The sequence below is a fragment of the Mobula hypostoma genome (genome assembly GCF_963921235.1).
Source record: "Mobula hypostoma chromosome 8 unlocalized genomic scaffold, sMobHyp1.1 SUPER_8_unloc_5, whole genome shotgun sequence".
Classification (NCBI taxonomy): Eukaryota; Metazoa; Chordata; class Chondrichthyes; order Myliobatiformes; family Myliobatidae; genus Mobula; species Mobula hypostoma.
The window spans coordinates 84,948-98,766 of record NW_026948128.1 but is presented as its reverse complement, the minus strand read 5'-3'; the positions used below and the strand labels follow the sequence as shown (position 1 = coordinate 98,766).

General features: G+C 46.5%; 1 protein-coding gene across 1 annotated transcript; it reads left to right on the top strand.

The window, feature by feature from the left end:
• The first annotated feature begins 3,230 nt into the window (after positions 1-3,230).
• On the top strand, positions 3,231-13,174 carry rps19 (ribosomal protein S19). Its single transcript, XM_063039038.1, has 6 exons — positions 3,231-3,314; positions 4,713-4,783; positions 6,179-6,279; positions 6,824-7,007; positions 9,860-9,914; positions 13,100-13,174. Exons 2-6 carry the CDS (start codon positions 4,713-4,715, stop codon positions 13,124-13,126), a joined length of 438 nt encoding a protein of 145 aa, XP_062895108.1. The 5' UTR covers positions 3,231-3,314; the 3' UTR covers positions 13,127-13,174.
• Positions 13,175-13,819: the final 645 nt, after the last annotated feature.

Below are 13,819 nucleotides of genomic sequence, written 5' to 3'. Positions count from 1 at the left end.
GTGTGTCTGCAGTCAGAAGCAATGTAAATTCCAGCAGAAAGCCCTGAATGCATCGGACCCCCCTCAATCCCTGTGACCGCCCCCACCCTTCATCATCTCTATATATCCCTATGGTCCCCTACACCCCTCCCCATCTCTGTAACTCCCTCTGCACCCTGTACTCATCCCTATTTCTGAAACCCAGTCCCTGCACCCATGCCCATCTCTGTGAATTTCTCCAGACCCTACACATCCCCCCATCACTGTAACTCCCACTGGTCCCCTACAACACTCTCCATCTCTGTGAACCACTCTGGCTATTACACCCTTCCCCGTTTCTGAACCCCCCCCCCACACACACACAGAGCCCCTACACCTCTCCCAATCTCTGTAACTCTCTCTGCACCCTACACCCCTCCCAGTCTCTCTGAATTTCTCTGGACCCTACCCCTACCCCCCCATCTCTAACTCTCCCTGATCCCCTACACCCCTCCCCATCTCTCTGAATTTCTCCATATCCTACACCTTCCCCCCCCCATTTCTGTAACTCCGCGGTCCCCCACACCTCTCTCTGTCTCTGTGACCCTCTCCAGACCCTACACCTTCCCCCCCATCTCTGTAACTCCCTGGTTCCCTACACCCCTCCCCGTCTCAGTGACCCTTGCTGGCCACCACACCTTCCATATTTGAGTCATCTGGGCTCTAAATTAACCCCAGCTCCCCTCTCACTGCCAGTGGCAACCATGATTTCAATTGTCACGGTCTTGATATCATCTTGCAGAAATCCTTCCGTAAACCTCTCCAATTTTCTTTCTTTTTTAAGAAGCTCCTTGAAACAACAAATGTGTCTTTTATCAAAGACAAAGGTTTCAATTGTCCCTGATGCTTGTGGAGTCTGGTGACTTGCTGCCTAAGGCCTATTTGGCCAACGGTTTTCATCTTGTGGATGACTCTTTAATTAGGGTATCTTTTCTGTCCCTGGGGTAGATTTTCAACAAAAAGTAGTTTTTACAAAAATAAGTGCTAGATTTTTAACATTAGGTAACTAAACTTTTTTTTCCTGTATTGTTTAATAAAAATTCTAATTTTTAAGTGAGTTAATAGCTTGAATGTGCCAGAATTTCACAATTTTGGGCTCATCCTCCACCCAGACTCTGTAGCTTTGACTTCAAAATAAAATAATAATATATTCATGAAACTTTTAGCTTTATTTTCTCACAAGAACTTTTAAAACACATGTCAAATTCATATGGGTATTTGTATACTATTTGTAGATTTTTTTATGACAGAACAGCTGTCCCCAACACATCTATCATTACCAACATACAACACATTTTAGAGACTAGCCAAGTTTTTTACAAACTTATGTGGTTGCCATGGAAATGAGAAGTGACGAGGAGCATGTGACTGTTATGGCAGAAGACTGATAATGTAATGTCCAGAAATGTGACTAATTTTAAGATTTATACCTCCTGATCTGACAGTATGTTTATTATGTGTCATTACCAAATGAGTTACTATTTGAGTGCTTCAACTGAGAACTTGACTCTATTCTGTATATTTAAATTACGTTTACAGGCTAGCTATCCAGTCAAGTTAGTAAGACCGAAACTTAGCCAACTTTTTCTTTAAAAAGTAAGAAATGCCATTACCATCATAGAACTTGCGATGAAGTTGTCAAGATGGCCCTAAAATCATCAGTGGACAGATCAAAGACTACAGAGACACAATTAAAGACCCAGTGAAATATCAGTAGTATCTTGAAAGAGAGAGAGATTAAAAAAAAGAGAAGGGAGACAGAAAAACTTGAGACCACCTCACAATTACCAAAGCATGAACAGACACTGAAAGGACGATAGTGGAGAGAATCAAAGAAACAAAAGGGCTGCGGAAAAGAAAAGACGGGCAGTACAAAGTTTTATAGCAGAGAATATCCTGCCAGAATCACCAGTGGGCCAACAACAACAGAATAACCCCCATCTTCCTGAGGCTTCACCTATGCACTAATGGAGACTCTTAAGAAGGTGCTTTAGATTTCAAGTGTTGCTTGTTTTCAGAGTTATTGTGATTTCTGTGCATGTTTCATAAGGTCTTACTGATAAAGTGTGCAGAGGGCTCAGTAAATGTCAGTGTTTTTAAAAAGGTGCTCTTTCTTACGGACAGTTGAAAAATAATTATCTCTATTAACTGTTTGAAATTGGTGCTTATTCCAGAGTTGGGGAAGGGAAGGCAGATATTTACTAAGCACTATTGTCTTTTTTTAAACAAGGGGAGACAATGCCTAGTTAAGCTGGGCTGCCTATGTTCATTATTATGTGGATATTTTTTTAATAAAGTTCTCTACCCAACTGCCTTAAAAACTGCACTCTTATGGAATTTTGATAAATCGCTGTGATGATTGTACGTTCTATTATCAATTGTTTGGCGACAATAAAGTATAAAGTATAAATAGTGCAGTCTGTAAGAATGTGTTTTTAATTTGCTGGAGTCAAGTGCCTTGATGCCAAAATCAGCATTCAGTCAAAAAGGCTTAAAATTCCAATAGTCTAATTCATAAACAAACATTTTGTTGTTTAGCCAATGAAAATATTGACACGCTTACAATGTGTCGCAAAATATATTCTGAATGTTCTTAAACATTAGTTAAAACAAATTTATTAAAGGGTATGATTTTTACTTGCAGGATTGACTTTGAAATTTTTATACTTTCATTTTAAATTGAATTCAGTATTTCGATGGTAATAACACTCACCAGTGAAAACCCTGAAGAAACACCTTCAGATATTAAAGTTATCTTAATGGTTGATTAATGCTTCATTACAAAGCGTAAAATAAAGCTTATAACATAGATAAAATAGAATTTAAAGAAATTTCATTTTCAAGAATTTCAAGTAGTCAAAAGTGCCCCCAATTTAAAAATTACCGTAAATTTCTAAACATACTGTCGGTTCTACTAAGATTTTCACAGTAGCAATAGCTGTGGGTCAAACTAATACTCTTGGTACTTCTTTTCAATCAAAGGTACAACTTATAATTTTTGCCAAAGGTTCCATATAAATTCACGTTGTCTCTTCCTGTGGCTCTGCCTTGGACCCTTCGCCCTCACCAACATGGCTTTCAATATCGGGCCTCCAGGATCAAGATGGGCGCCGACCGGTCCTCCTGGTCTTTACCAAAATGTCCGTCAGCCGGTCGTTCCCTGCCCTATGTCATAGGATCGTGGTGGTGCATCTACTCTCGCGATATCTGAAGCGCCGCGAGATTGGCGTGCCCCTGCTAAATGCTGAGGGTGAACCCAGGCCCGGTCTTTCTACGCGCGGAGCCGAGGAGTGAGGGTGAGGGAGAGCGCGCCGGGAGGAATGAGGGAGCGCCGGGGGGTGGAGGGATCTCTGACGGGAAGAGAGACAGCGCAGGGAACGTGAGGAAGTGCGGACGGGATGAACGTTTTGCCTCGGCGTGGCGATGGGCAGCTAAGGGCCTGCGGAGTGAGGGGTTAAACGGGAAGCACAATGGGAGACCAGGGAGGGGAATGGTGAGGGAGGCTGGGGTATGGGTGGAAGGAAGGGGCAGGAGAAGGGAAGGGTGAGGGTGGCTGGGGTATGGATGGAAGGAAGGGGCTGGAGAAGGGAAGGGTGAGGGTGGCTGGGGTATGGATGGAAGGAAGGGGCTGGAGAAGGGAAGGGTGAGGGTGGCTGGGGTATGGGTGGAAGGAAGGGGCTGGAGAAGGGAAGGGTGAGGGTGGCTGGGGTATGGGTGGAAGGAAGGGGCTGGAGGGAGGGGAATGGTGAGGGAGGCTGGGGTATGGGTGGAAGAAAGGGGCAGGAGAAGGGAAGGGTGAGGGTGGCTGGGGTATGGGTGGAAGGAAGGGGCATGGGTGGAAGGAAGGGGCTGGAGGGAAGAGAGACAGCGCAGGGAACGTGAGGAAGTGCGGACGGGATGAACGTTTTGCCTCGGCGTGGCGATGGGCAGCTAAGGGCCTGCGGAGTGAGGGGTTAAACGGGAAGCACAATGGGAGACCAGGGAGGGGAATGGTAAGGGAGGCTGGGGTATGGGTGGAAGAAAGGGGCAGGAGAGGGGAAGGGTGAGAGTGGCTGGGGTATGGGTGGAAGGAAGGGGCTGGAGGGAGGGGAATGGTGAGGGTGGCTGGGGTATGGGTGGAAGGAAGGGGCAGGAGAAGGGAAGGGTGAGGGTGGCTGGGGTATGGGTGGAAGGAAGGGGCAGGAGGGAGGGGAATGGTGAGGCTGGGGTATGGGTGGGAGGAAGGTGCAGGAGAAGGGAAGGGTGAGGGTGGCTGGGGTATGGGTGGAAGGAAGGGGCAGGAGGGAGGGGAATGGTGAGGCTGGGGTATGGGTGGGAGGAAGGTGCAGGAGAGGGGAAGGGTGAGGGTGGCTGGGGTATGGGTAGGAGGGAAGGGGCAGGAGGGAGCGTGGTTCAGAGGGAATGATGGGAAGGGCGCCTAGTTGAATCGCGACTGGGATGGAAGGAGTGGCTGTGGGATAGTAAAGATTTGAGAATTGAGGTTCCTGTCCCCGTATAGTGAGGGAGGTAGAGAGAATGGAAGAAGCAACTGAGCGGCAGCACAGGGATTGTCAGAAGGAGGGGGCAGTGATGACAGGGAGAATGAGAACTGCAAGGGAAGAGAGTAGAGAACGGAGGGGAGGGGAGGGGATGAAAGTGTTCCCTGGGCTAGCTGCCGATTCTCCCTCACGCCGTGACTGCTTTCTCTCTCACAGATGCCGGGTGTGACGGTGAAGGATGTGAACCAGCAGGAGTTTGTCCGGGCCCTGGGAGCTTTTCTGAAGAAGTAGGTGATCTGGATCAAAGAGAGGGGGGAGTGTCCTCTTGGTCCCTGCACCTCTGTACAGCAGTCCTTCAATCCCATTCTGAAGACAACCGTACTTCATCTGCCTGGCCCTTGAGCTCTGTGATTCCCTCCCTAAATCCCTCTGTTCTGATCTTGATTATAATCGGAGATAAATATAAGCAGACTCAATGTTGACATGTCTCAGTTGCTTCTGACTTGGCCGAGGTAGATTCTGAGGTCGAGGCCAACTTCTCATACAAGAGGTCTGTTCAAGAGTCTGATAGCTGGGGTATAAGTTGTCTTTGGTGGCGTTAGGGAGGGAAAAAGTCCAAGAGATTCCCCACTCTATCCTCGTCTGTGCTTGAGGTGCATCCCCAACATGCACGAGGAATTCTGTCTTTCTCTGAAGTCTCTTACTGTTTTAAATTCCTGACTACAGGCTCTGCTTAAGTGCCTGATTTCTTTCTATCCCACTCTTCACACCAAGAATTGGGCTATATATATTCTTCGATCGATGAATCTTGTTGCAGGACCCAATGGGAGACCTTTCACACTGTTAAAAATGTAGTGTGAGAGTGTAACTATAAACTTAACCAAAGAGTATCAAACAAGGGGACATAGACTTAAAAGTCCATTAATCCAGCAGATTGGATTTCAGCTATGTTTCCAGAAATTTGCTTTTTGCATATTTGTATAATTTATCAGGGCAGGTGATTTACAGGCTGTTTGGACCGCTGGCTCACGTTATGGACTGGTAGCAATTCCAATCATCAGGATTTTGGAACTATTGGAATACCAGATATTTTTTGGGGGGGCGGGGTGTGTCAATAACAATCATTTCAATGTGAAGTGCTTCGGAATTTACTCTTGCAGAAAGAGGTGACTTTTGGAGTCTTCTCAGGAGGGTTGAGAATGTTTAATCACTAGGTGGGGAGTGTCATACAGAGATGTGGCTGCAAGGGAGTACAGAGGAGAGGTGACAACACGGTGTAGCATGCTGCCTGAAATGGAGGGCTGTAGTTACCAGGATAGATTGTTTATTTTCGTGGGGGACATGGATAGGCTGCTGAGGAGTGGCCTTATGGAGGTTTATTAGCAACTGTAAATGTTCTCTCCACCATCTCAGCCAATAAAGTTACTGTGATCGCTTCCTGATGATGGATAAGCAACATATTGGTTTGTGAAACCGCTTCTGGCATCTTACTGCTTTGGAATCCCCACTTTGTTTGCATGAGTTACCTTTTCTCTGTATCACAGTTCACGATGGTGCACGTCAGGCTACAGTATCTGATTTCAAGCTTTTTGACAGGTTTACGAGCCAGCAGAGATTTGTGTCAATTCCTGTAATGCCATACTGTATCTGAGGATCTGTCACTGTCACATCTCTTCTTGTAGGTCTGGGAAACTGAAGGTCCCCGACTGGGTTGACACCGTGAAACTGGGTAAACACAAGGAGCTGGCTCCTTACGACGAGAACTGGTTCTACACCCGAGCTGGTGAGTGTGAATCAGCACAGCGCATCCTCCCTGCCACCTTGACATCCATGCAAAGGCTGCACAGGAAAGAGGTTTTTGCGAGGAGTCTAGGACCAGAGGGTGGTGCTCAGGTTAAAGAGGTGCCATTGCAGAACAGGCTTGAGGTGGTTCCCTGAAATTCATTTACAACGGCTTTGGCCAAGCCAAGTTAAACACAGGTTGATGGGTTCTTGAGTAGTAAGGGTTGGTGGTGGTGTCCCCCTGCTGCTCTCAACTCTCTGGGTAGAGAGGGGCTGTTGGAATAGTTCTGGCAGGTAACCGTGGTCTGCACACTGCATTCCCTGTGTGCCAGTGGTGGAAGGAGGGGGTTCTGATTGAGCAGGCTGCTCTGTCCTAGGCAGTGTTGAGCTTGGGAGTTAGTGGAGCTGCACACATCCAGGAAGTGGGGAGTACTCCTGTTGGGTTTGGGAGTGCTGTAGAATCAAATAGCCAATTTTCCTGGATATTGCTTGCTGCACGGTATTGACATTCTGCCCCCTGATCTTCTCTCTCTGTATCTCCTTAGCCTCCACAGTCCGTCACCTGTACCTGAGGGGCGGCGTTGGCGTGGGGGCCATGACCAAGATCTACGGGGGCCGCCAGCGCAACGGCGTGAAGCCGAGCCACTTCAGCCGTGGCTCCAAGTCCGTCGCTAGGAAAGTGCTACAGGCACTCGAGGGATTGAAGATGGTGGAAAAAGATCCCAATGGGTGAGTGGCCGGTGGGAATGGGGAGGATATATGGTCTCCACAAGGCTTGGAGGTCCATTTTCCTCTGATCTCATGGAGAGCTGGTGTGTATAGGTGATCCGTTCCCAAGACGGTCTGGGGGTGTGGAGCAGCATCCATGGAGGTGTGAGGGAACCTCTCAGGGTAGGATTGAGGGGGAAGAGATTTCCAGTGTGCTACTAGGTGGGATGGGACAGAAACTGGTGGAACTAGATGAGAAAGGTGGATGATTGTGAGAGAGGGGTGGTCCGTGATGAGAGGATTGCCATTGAGTGATGCATAAGAATGAGGAGCAGGGATTGACCGTCTGACCCATCCTTCAATAGGATCATGACTCATCTGCCTGGGAACACAGCTCCATCTGCCAGCCTTTTTCCCATAACCATTAATTCCAGTGCTATACAAATTCTCTCTCCGAAATATATATACCACTTTCCTGGGTAGAGAATTCCACAGATTCACTACTCTGGGAAGAGCAGTTTCTCCTCATGTCCCTTGAATCTTGAGTCTGTCTCCTCATTCTAGTCTCGCCCACCAGTGGAAATGGCTAACATACATGTCTTTATATTATGTCCCTTTAATTCTTTTTCTGAGATCCCTTTTCTTTTGAATACCACCGAGCATAGTCCCAGGGACTTGGTCGGTCCCCCTAATCTTCAGAATCAACCTGGTGAGCCTCCTCTGCACCTTCTGCAAAGCCAGTCCAGGTTAAACACCTCAAGTCTGGCAATCAGTAATCCTGTTCCACCACTGCTTCGGGCATAATTTTCACCAGCCTAATTTCAAATTTCCTGTGTCGCCATGCCAAACCATCGCTACTGTTTTGGTGGGGCCATAAGCAGCATTAGCTGTTTGCATGGTCTTTAAAAGAAGCAAGTTGTTCCTTTGTTATTCTGCATTTATTTTGTATGTAGCTTATCATGTCTTCATTGAATAAAGAAAGTGCTTCTCACATAAAGCATAAACGGCATACGTTATCTGTACAGGTGAGGTGGAAGTTCTGAAAAAACTTGACAGTGCTGTGTCTGTGAAAAGCACGTGCATCTTTCACAGTTTATGATATGAAGGAAAGTTGCTCCAATTCTTTGCTGACAGTGAATCAAAAACCACCTGTGATTTGGCAGAATCACTATCTGGCACTGCACAGGTTCCAATCATTCCAGATTTGTGGTGGTCAACCTGTATATCTTTCCTCTAGTAAGGAAACCAGAACTGCACAAAGCACTCCAGGTGTAGCCTCACCATTATCCTGTACAATTGCAACATAACCTCCCTTCTCAATGGTATTTGCCTTCTTGATGACCTGTTGCACTTACAAACCAACCTTTTGTGACCTATGCACAAGCACTCCATTTACCAACATTTTACTCCCTCTTCCAGACCCTTGCCAACTCAATAAACCTATCTCTATCCTGCAGACTTTCTGCATCCTCTGCACAATTTGCTTTCCCACTCAATTTACTGACTTTGGCAAATTGAAATGGGCTACACTGCTTTTCTATTCCAAATTGCTGATGTATATTGTGGACAGCTGCTGGTTCAGCCCTGACTCCAGTGGCACTTCTCTTCACTAATTGTTAACCAGTGAAATGCTGTCTGCCTTCTATTGGTGAATCAGCCCTGTCCATGCCATTACAGATGATTTGGGGGGAGGGGTTTGTGGTTGGAACTGGCGTAGGGAGGCATTTGGCAAGGTGTGGTAGGATGAATAAAGAGGCATGGAAGAAAGAACTGGGTGAGTGGGAGGGAGAGTAATGTTGGTTATGTCATTCAAAAATACTACCACTGGGATATGGGATGCAGTTCTTTGTATTTGTCCTTTCCCTGGCAATGAAGAAAATGTAAAGTTACAGATTCATTGTGTGGGAATGAGCGGAGGGGTAGATGGCACACGTAAACCTACGAGATTCTGCAGTTCCACCACAAATACGAAGATCTGCAGATGCTGCATCTAGTTCAAGCTGACTTCCCATACTGACATCTCTGTCTACAGCCTTTTTTGCCATGATGAGATTGGAGGAGCAAGGCCTCATTTTCCATTTGGGTAATCTCCAGCTTGCTGGCATCAACATTGATTTCTCCAACTTCCAGTAATCTCTCCACTCCCCCCTCTTTTCTTTCCCCCATTTTCCATTCTGATTGCCCTCTCATCTCTTCCCTTTCTTCCACAGTGCATTGTCCCCTCCTATTAGATTTTTCCTTCAGCCCTTACCTCTTCCCATATCCCCTCCCTCCCAGATTCTTACTTTCTCTTCTCCCCTTCTTTCCAGTCCTTAAGTAGGGTTTCAGTCTGAAACATTTGACTATACTTATAGATGCTCTTACCTGCTGAGTTTCTCCAGCATTTTGTATGTGTTGCTTGCAATGGTGTCTTTGTACTGTGAACTGGACAGTATCTTGTGCCAGTGAATCCTGTAAACACCAGATTCAGGCCCATTGTGAACCCAGTTGTATCATCCCACTCTTCCCCTCTAGGGCTTGTTCCAAGGATTCCCAACCTTTGGTGCCAAAGAATTCTCACCCCAGTTCATAATGTGGAGGGCAGCAGTTTCAGGTTCCCAGGACAGAGCCTCCATCATACCTCTCTCCTGGATCCAATATCCTCGTGAGATCACCTCCTGTATCCTGTGAGACCTTTAATTGTGGGGCAGTTTATGCCACACTGGCTTCTGATCAGTCCCAGCTTGGTTGTGGAGACTGTGATGAACTGCTGCAAGTGGGAACCGGACCTCTTTCTGGAGCCCATTGGTGGCAATGGACTTGGTTGGTTAGCTTTTGTGTTGGTCAATAACTGGAACCAGTCTGGGTAACGCTCTCTCCGTTCCTTACTGCAGGGGTCGGAGGCTGACTCCACAGGGCCAGAGAGACTTGGATCGGATCGCTGGACAGGTAAGGCTTTTGACTCCCCTTGTCTGGTGACTGCAAGCTTTGTCAGGTGGCAGCAACTTTGAAAGTGAGCTCGCACGTGCTACTTGTTTCTCACACTCATGACCCTCTGAATGAAGGTTTCCCCTCATGTTCCCCTTAAACTTTTCACCTTTCACCCTGAACCCAGGACCTCTAACTGTATTCCCACTCGACCTCTGGAAAAAGCCCGTTTGCATTAATCCAACCTGTATGACTAAAAATTTTGTATACCTCTATCAAATCTCTTAATCTGCGTTCTAAGGAATAAAGTGCTAACCTATTCGGTCTTTCCTTGTAACTCATGTCCTCCAGTACTGGTAACATCCTGTAAATTCTCCCTGTATTCTTTCAAAGTTTGTTGCATCTTTCCTGTAGGTAGATGACCAAATCTGCACACAATACTCCTCAGTAATGTCTTATAGAACTTCAGCCTAATATTCCATCTCCTGTACTGAATAGTCTGATTTATTACGACTGGTCTGCAAATTTTACATTAGCAAATCTGCCGATGACACAAAGCTGGGTGGCAGTGCGAAATGTGCGGAGGATGTTGAGATAATGCGTGATGACTTGGACAGGTTGGGTGAGTGGGCAGATGCAGTTTAATGTGGATAAATGTGAGGTTATCCACTTTGGTGGCAAGAACAGGAAGGCAGATTACTCTTTGGTGTCAAGTTAGGAAGAGGGGAAGTACAACGAGATCTTGGTGTCCTTGTTCATAAGTCACTGAAAGGGCATGCAGGACCACACCTGGAGTACTGTGTACAGTTTTGGTCTCCAAGTTTGAGGAAGGACATTCTTGCTATTGATGGAGTGCAGCGGAGGTTCACGAGGTTAATTCCCGGGAAGGCGGGACTGTCATATGTTGAAAGATTGGAGCGACTGGGCTTGTATACACTGGAATTTAGAAGGATGAGACGGGATCTGATTGAAACATATTAGATTATTAAGGGATTGGACACGCTAGAGGCAGGAAGCATGTTCCCGATGTTGGGGGAGTCCAGAACCAGAGGCCACAATTTGAGAACAAGGGGTAGGCCATTTAGAATGGAGTTGAGGAAAAACTTTTTCACCCAGAGAGTTGTGGATCTGTGGAATGCTCTGCCTCAGAGGGCAGTGGAGGCCAATTCTCTGGATGCTTTCAAGAAAGAGTTAGATAGAGCTCTTAATGATAGCGGAGTCAAGGGATATGGGGAGAAGGCAGGAACGGGGAACTGATTGTGGATGATCACAGTGAATGGTGGTGCTGGCTGGAAGGGCCGAATAGCCTACCCCTGCACCTATTGTCTATTGAAACCTTCCAATAACTTGCCCACAGCTGTTATCAGGCTCACCCACCTATATTTTCCTGGTTGGTTTATAGAGACTTTCTTATACAGCAGAACATTAGCTATCCTCCCAATACCTCACCTGTCACTAAGGGTGATGTAAAAAGCTCCTACAATTTCTGCACTTGCCTCCCAGAGGGTCTGGAGGAGCACCTTGACAGGCTGTGGGGATTTATCCACTCTAATTTGCCTTAAGACAGCAAACACCTCCTCTGTAATCTCTGTAGGGTTCATGAGCTGGCTACTGCTTTGCCCTGCTTCTATAGACGGTCTGTCTCCTAAGTAAATATCCCATTTTAGGATGTTCCTATTTCTTTTGGCTCTGCACATGGATTACCATTCTGAACAATTTTGTCCCTTGCGATCATTTTGCTCTGGACATATTTGTAGAATCCTTTGGAGTCTCTTTCACCTTGTCAGATAGGGCAATCTCGTGCCACCTTTTACCTGCGCCCCACCCCCCGATTTCTTTGAGTGTTCCCTTGCACTTCTTGTACTCCATAAGCATCTTGTTTGTTCTTACCCACCTATACTGGCAATGCATCTTTTTTTTCCTCTAGCCAAGGCCTCAATGTCTCTTGAAAACCAAGGTTCTCTAAGCTTGTTGCTTTTGCCTTTTATTGTCAGGCATGTACATCTTTCTATTTCCCTTCTGGGCGGGGGGGGGGGGTGCTCCCACTTATCAAGTACACATTTGTTAGAAAACAGCCTGTCCTAATCGATACTTGCCTGAATTTTTTGATACTGGCATTTCTCCAACCCACGGACCAGACCCATCTTTTTACATGATTGTTATGAAAACTAATGGCATTTGGTCACTCGGTGCAAAGTGTTCACCCACACAACTTCTGTCACCTGCCCTGTCTCATTCATGATTGCAGATCAAGTATCACACACTCACTCATTGGGACTTCCACATGCCGATGAAGGAAACTTTCCTGAACACATTTGACAATCTACCCCATCTAGTGCTTTACAGTATGGGTGTCCCAGTCAATATGTGGAAATGTGAAATCAACTACCATAAAACTCTGCAATATCTACTAATTTGTTCTTCTAAATCCATAGACTGCTGGGTCATGTTGTCATAACTTTCTTATTCTTTAGTTCCACCCATGAAGACTCACTAGACAAGTTCTCTAGTCTGTCCTGACCGAGTACTGTGACATGTTCCTGAGTAGTAATGTCACCGCTCCCCATTTAATCCCTCCTGCTCTGTTGCATCTAATACAGCAGAATTTCGGAATATTGAGCTGCCAGTCCTGCCTCTCCCTCTCCTGCAGCCAAGGCTCACTAATGGCACAATACCATCATTCCATGTGGTGATTATCTGCTTTTCCTACAATACTACTTGCATTGAAATGGTCATTTGGCATCAATGATCCTACATTGAAAATTATGCTGGGAGCAGCCCATAAATGTCACCATGCCCACAACTTACTAACCCTGTCATGTATGCCTTTGTATTGTGGGAGGCAAGTTGCGCAGTCACTGGAAGAATGTACAGTCTCCTTACAGGGCTGTAGGAATTTAACCCCAATTGGTGATAGCTGGCGCCGTGAAGTGTTGCACTAACCAAAGGCCTCTGTTTGGTTTTCACTTCCTAAACATTGCATACAGTGTGTTTTCTTTGGCTAAGTTCTCTCATTGTCAAAGGTTCCCCTCTGTTCTCATCCAAGTCATTCTTACCGGTCCTGTACTCTGCCGTTTGGTCCTGCCCCAAAACTGCCTGGTGCACGGAAAGAAGGGTATGATCTAAATGCACATTGGCGAAGCGGGGTTTGTAAGGTGGGAGGACTTGATGTCTGTGCAGATGACAGTCTTTTTTTTCACATGCAGGTTGCAGCAGCCAGCAAGAAGCATTGAGAGATCTGCATGTCATACTTCAAAGAAAAATAAAATCCTTCAGCTCAACTTTCTGCCACTATTGTGTTCATTTCAACCAGTGCCAGTAATCTTGTGTGGGTCCCAGCTTCAGAGACTTGGGTGCGATCCTGACCTCTGGCGCCCCCCTGTGTTTGGAGTTTGTCGTTTGACCACCAAGGTTTTCTCCTTCATCCCAAAAGAAGAGACATGTTGGGTTATTGTATTAAATGGCTGCTGTAAATTGTCCGCTGGTGTGTGGGTCAAGGCTGGAATTGGGTAGGGGTGGTGTTGGTGGGAATGTGATGTGTCAATGCCTGTCTTTCTCAGTCTCAACCACCCTGCTCTCTCTCACCCTGAATATGCGCTCTTATCCAGATGAAGGGTTCCGGCCCGAAATGTTGATTGATCATTTCCACTGATGCTGCCTGACCTGCTGAGTTCCTCCAGCCTGTGTGTGTGTTGCTTTGACCCCAGCATCTGCAGATTATTTTGTGTTTACACTCTTATCCAGTGTTGCCTCCCCCAACCACTGGGAGCACTTTACAACCCATACTGACACGGGGTCCTTGCCAGAAGCATCGGCCATTCATCTACCTTCACAGTATTGAATTACCCACCAGCCAAATCTCTTGCTGAAAATTTGTCAGCAGCACCATACATAAAAGCATGCAAGCGTGGTCAAGAAGTTCAGTT

What these genes read in the sequence shown, in the direction of transcription:
- rps19 (XM_063039038.1), top strand. Translation starts at nt 4,713, where the DNA reads ATGCCGGGTGTGACGGTGAAGGATGTGAACCAGCAGGAGTTTGTCCGG. An exon ending in GTGGAAAAAGATCCCAATGG is followed by an intron (nt 7,008 to 9,859) that starts GTGAGTGGCCGG and finishes TCCTTACTGCAG; the next exon opens with GGGTCGGAGGCTGACTCCAC. An exon ending in TGGATCGGATCGCTGGACAG is followed by an intron (nt 9,915 to 13,099) that starts GTAAGGCTTTTG and finishes TTTCACATGCAG; the next exon opens with GTTGCAGCAGCCAGCAAGAA.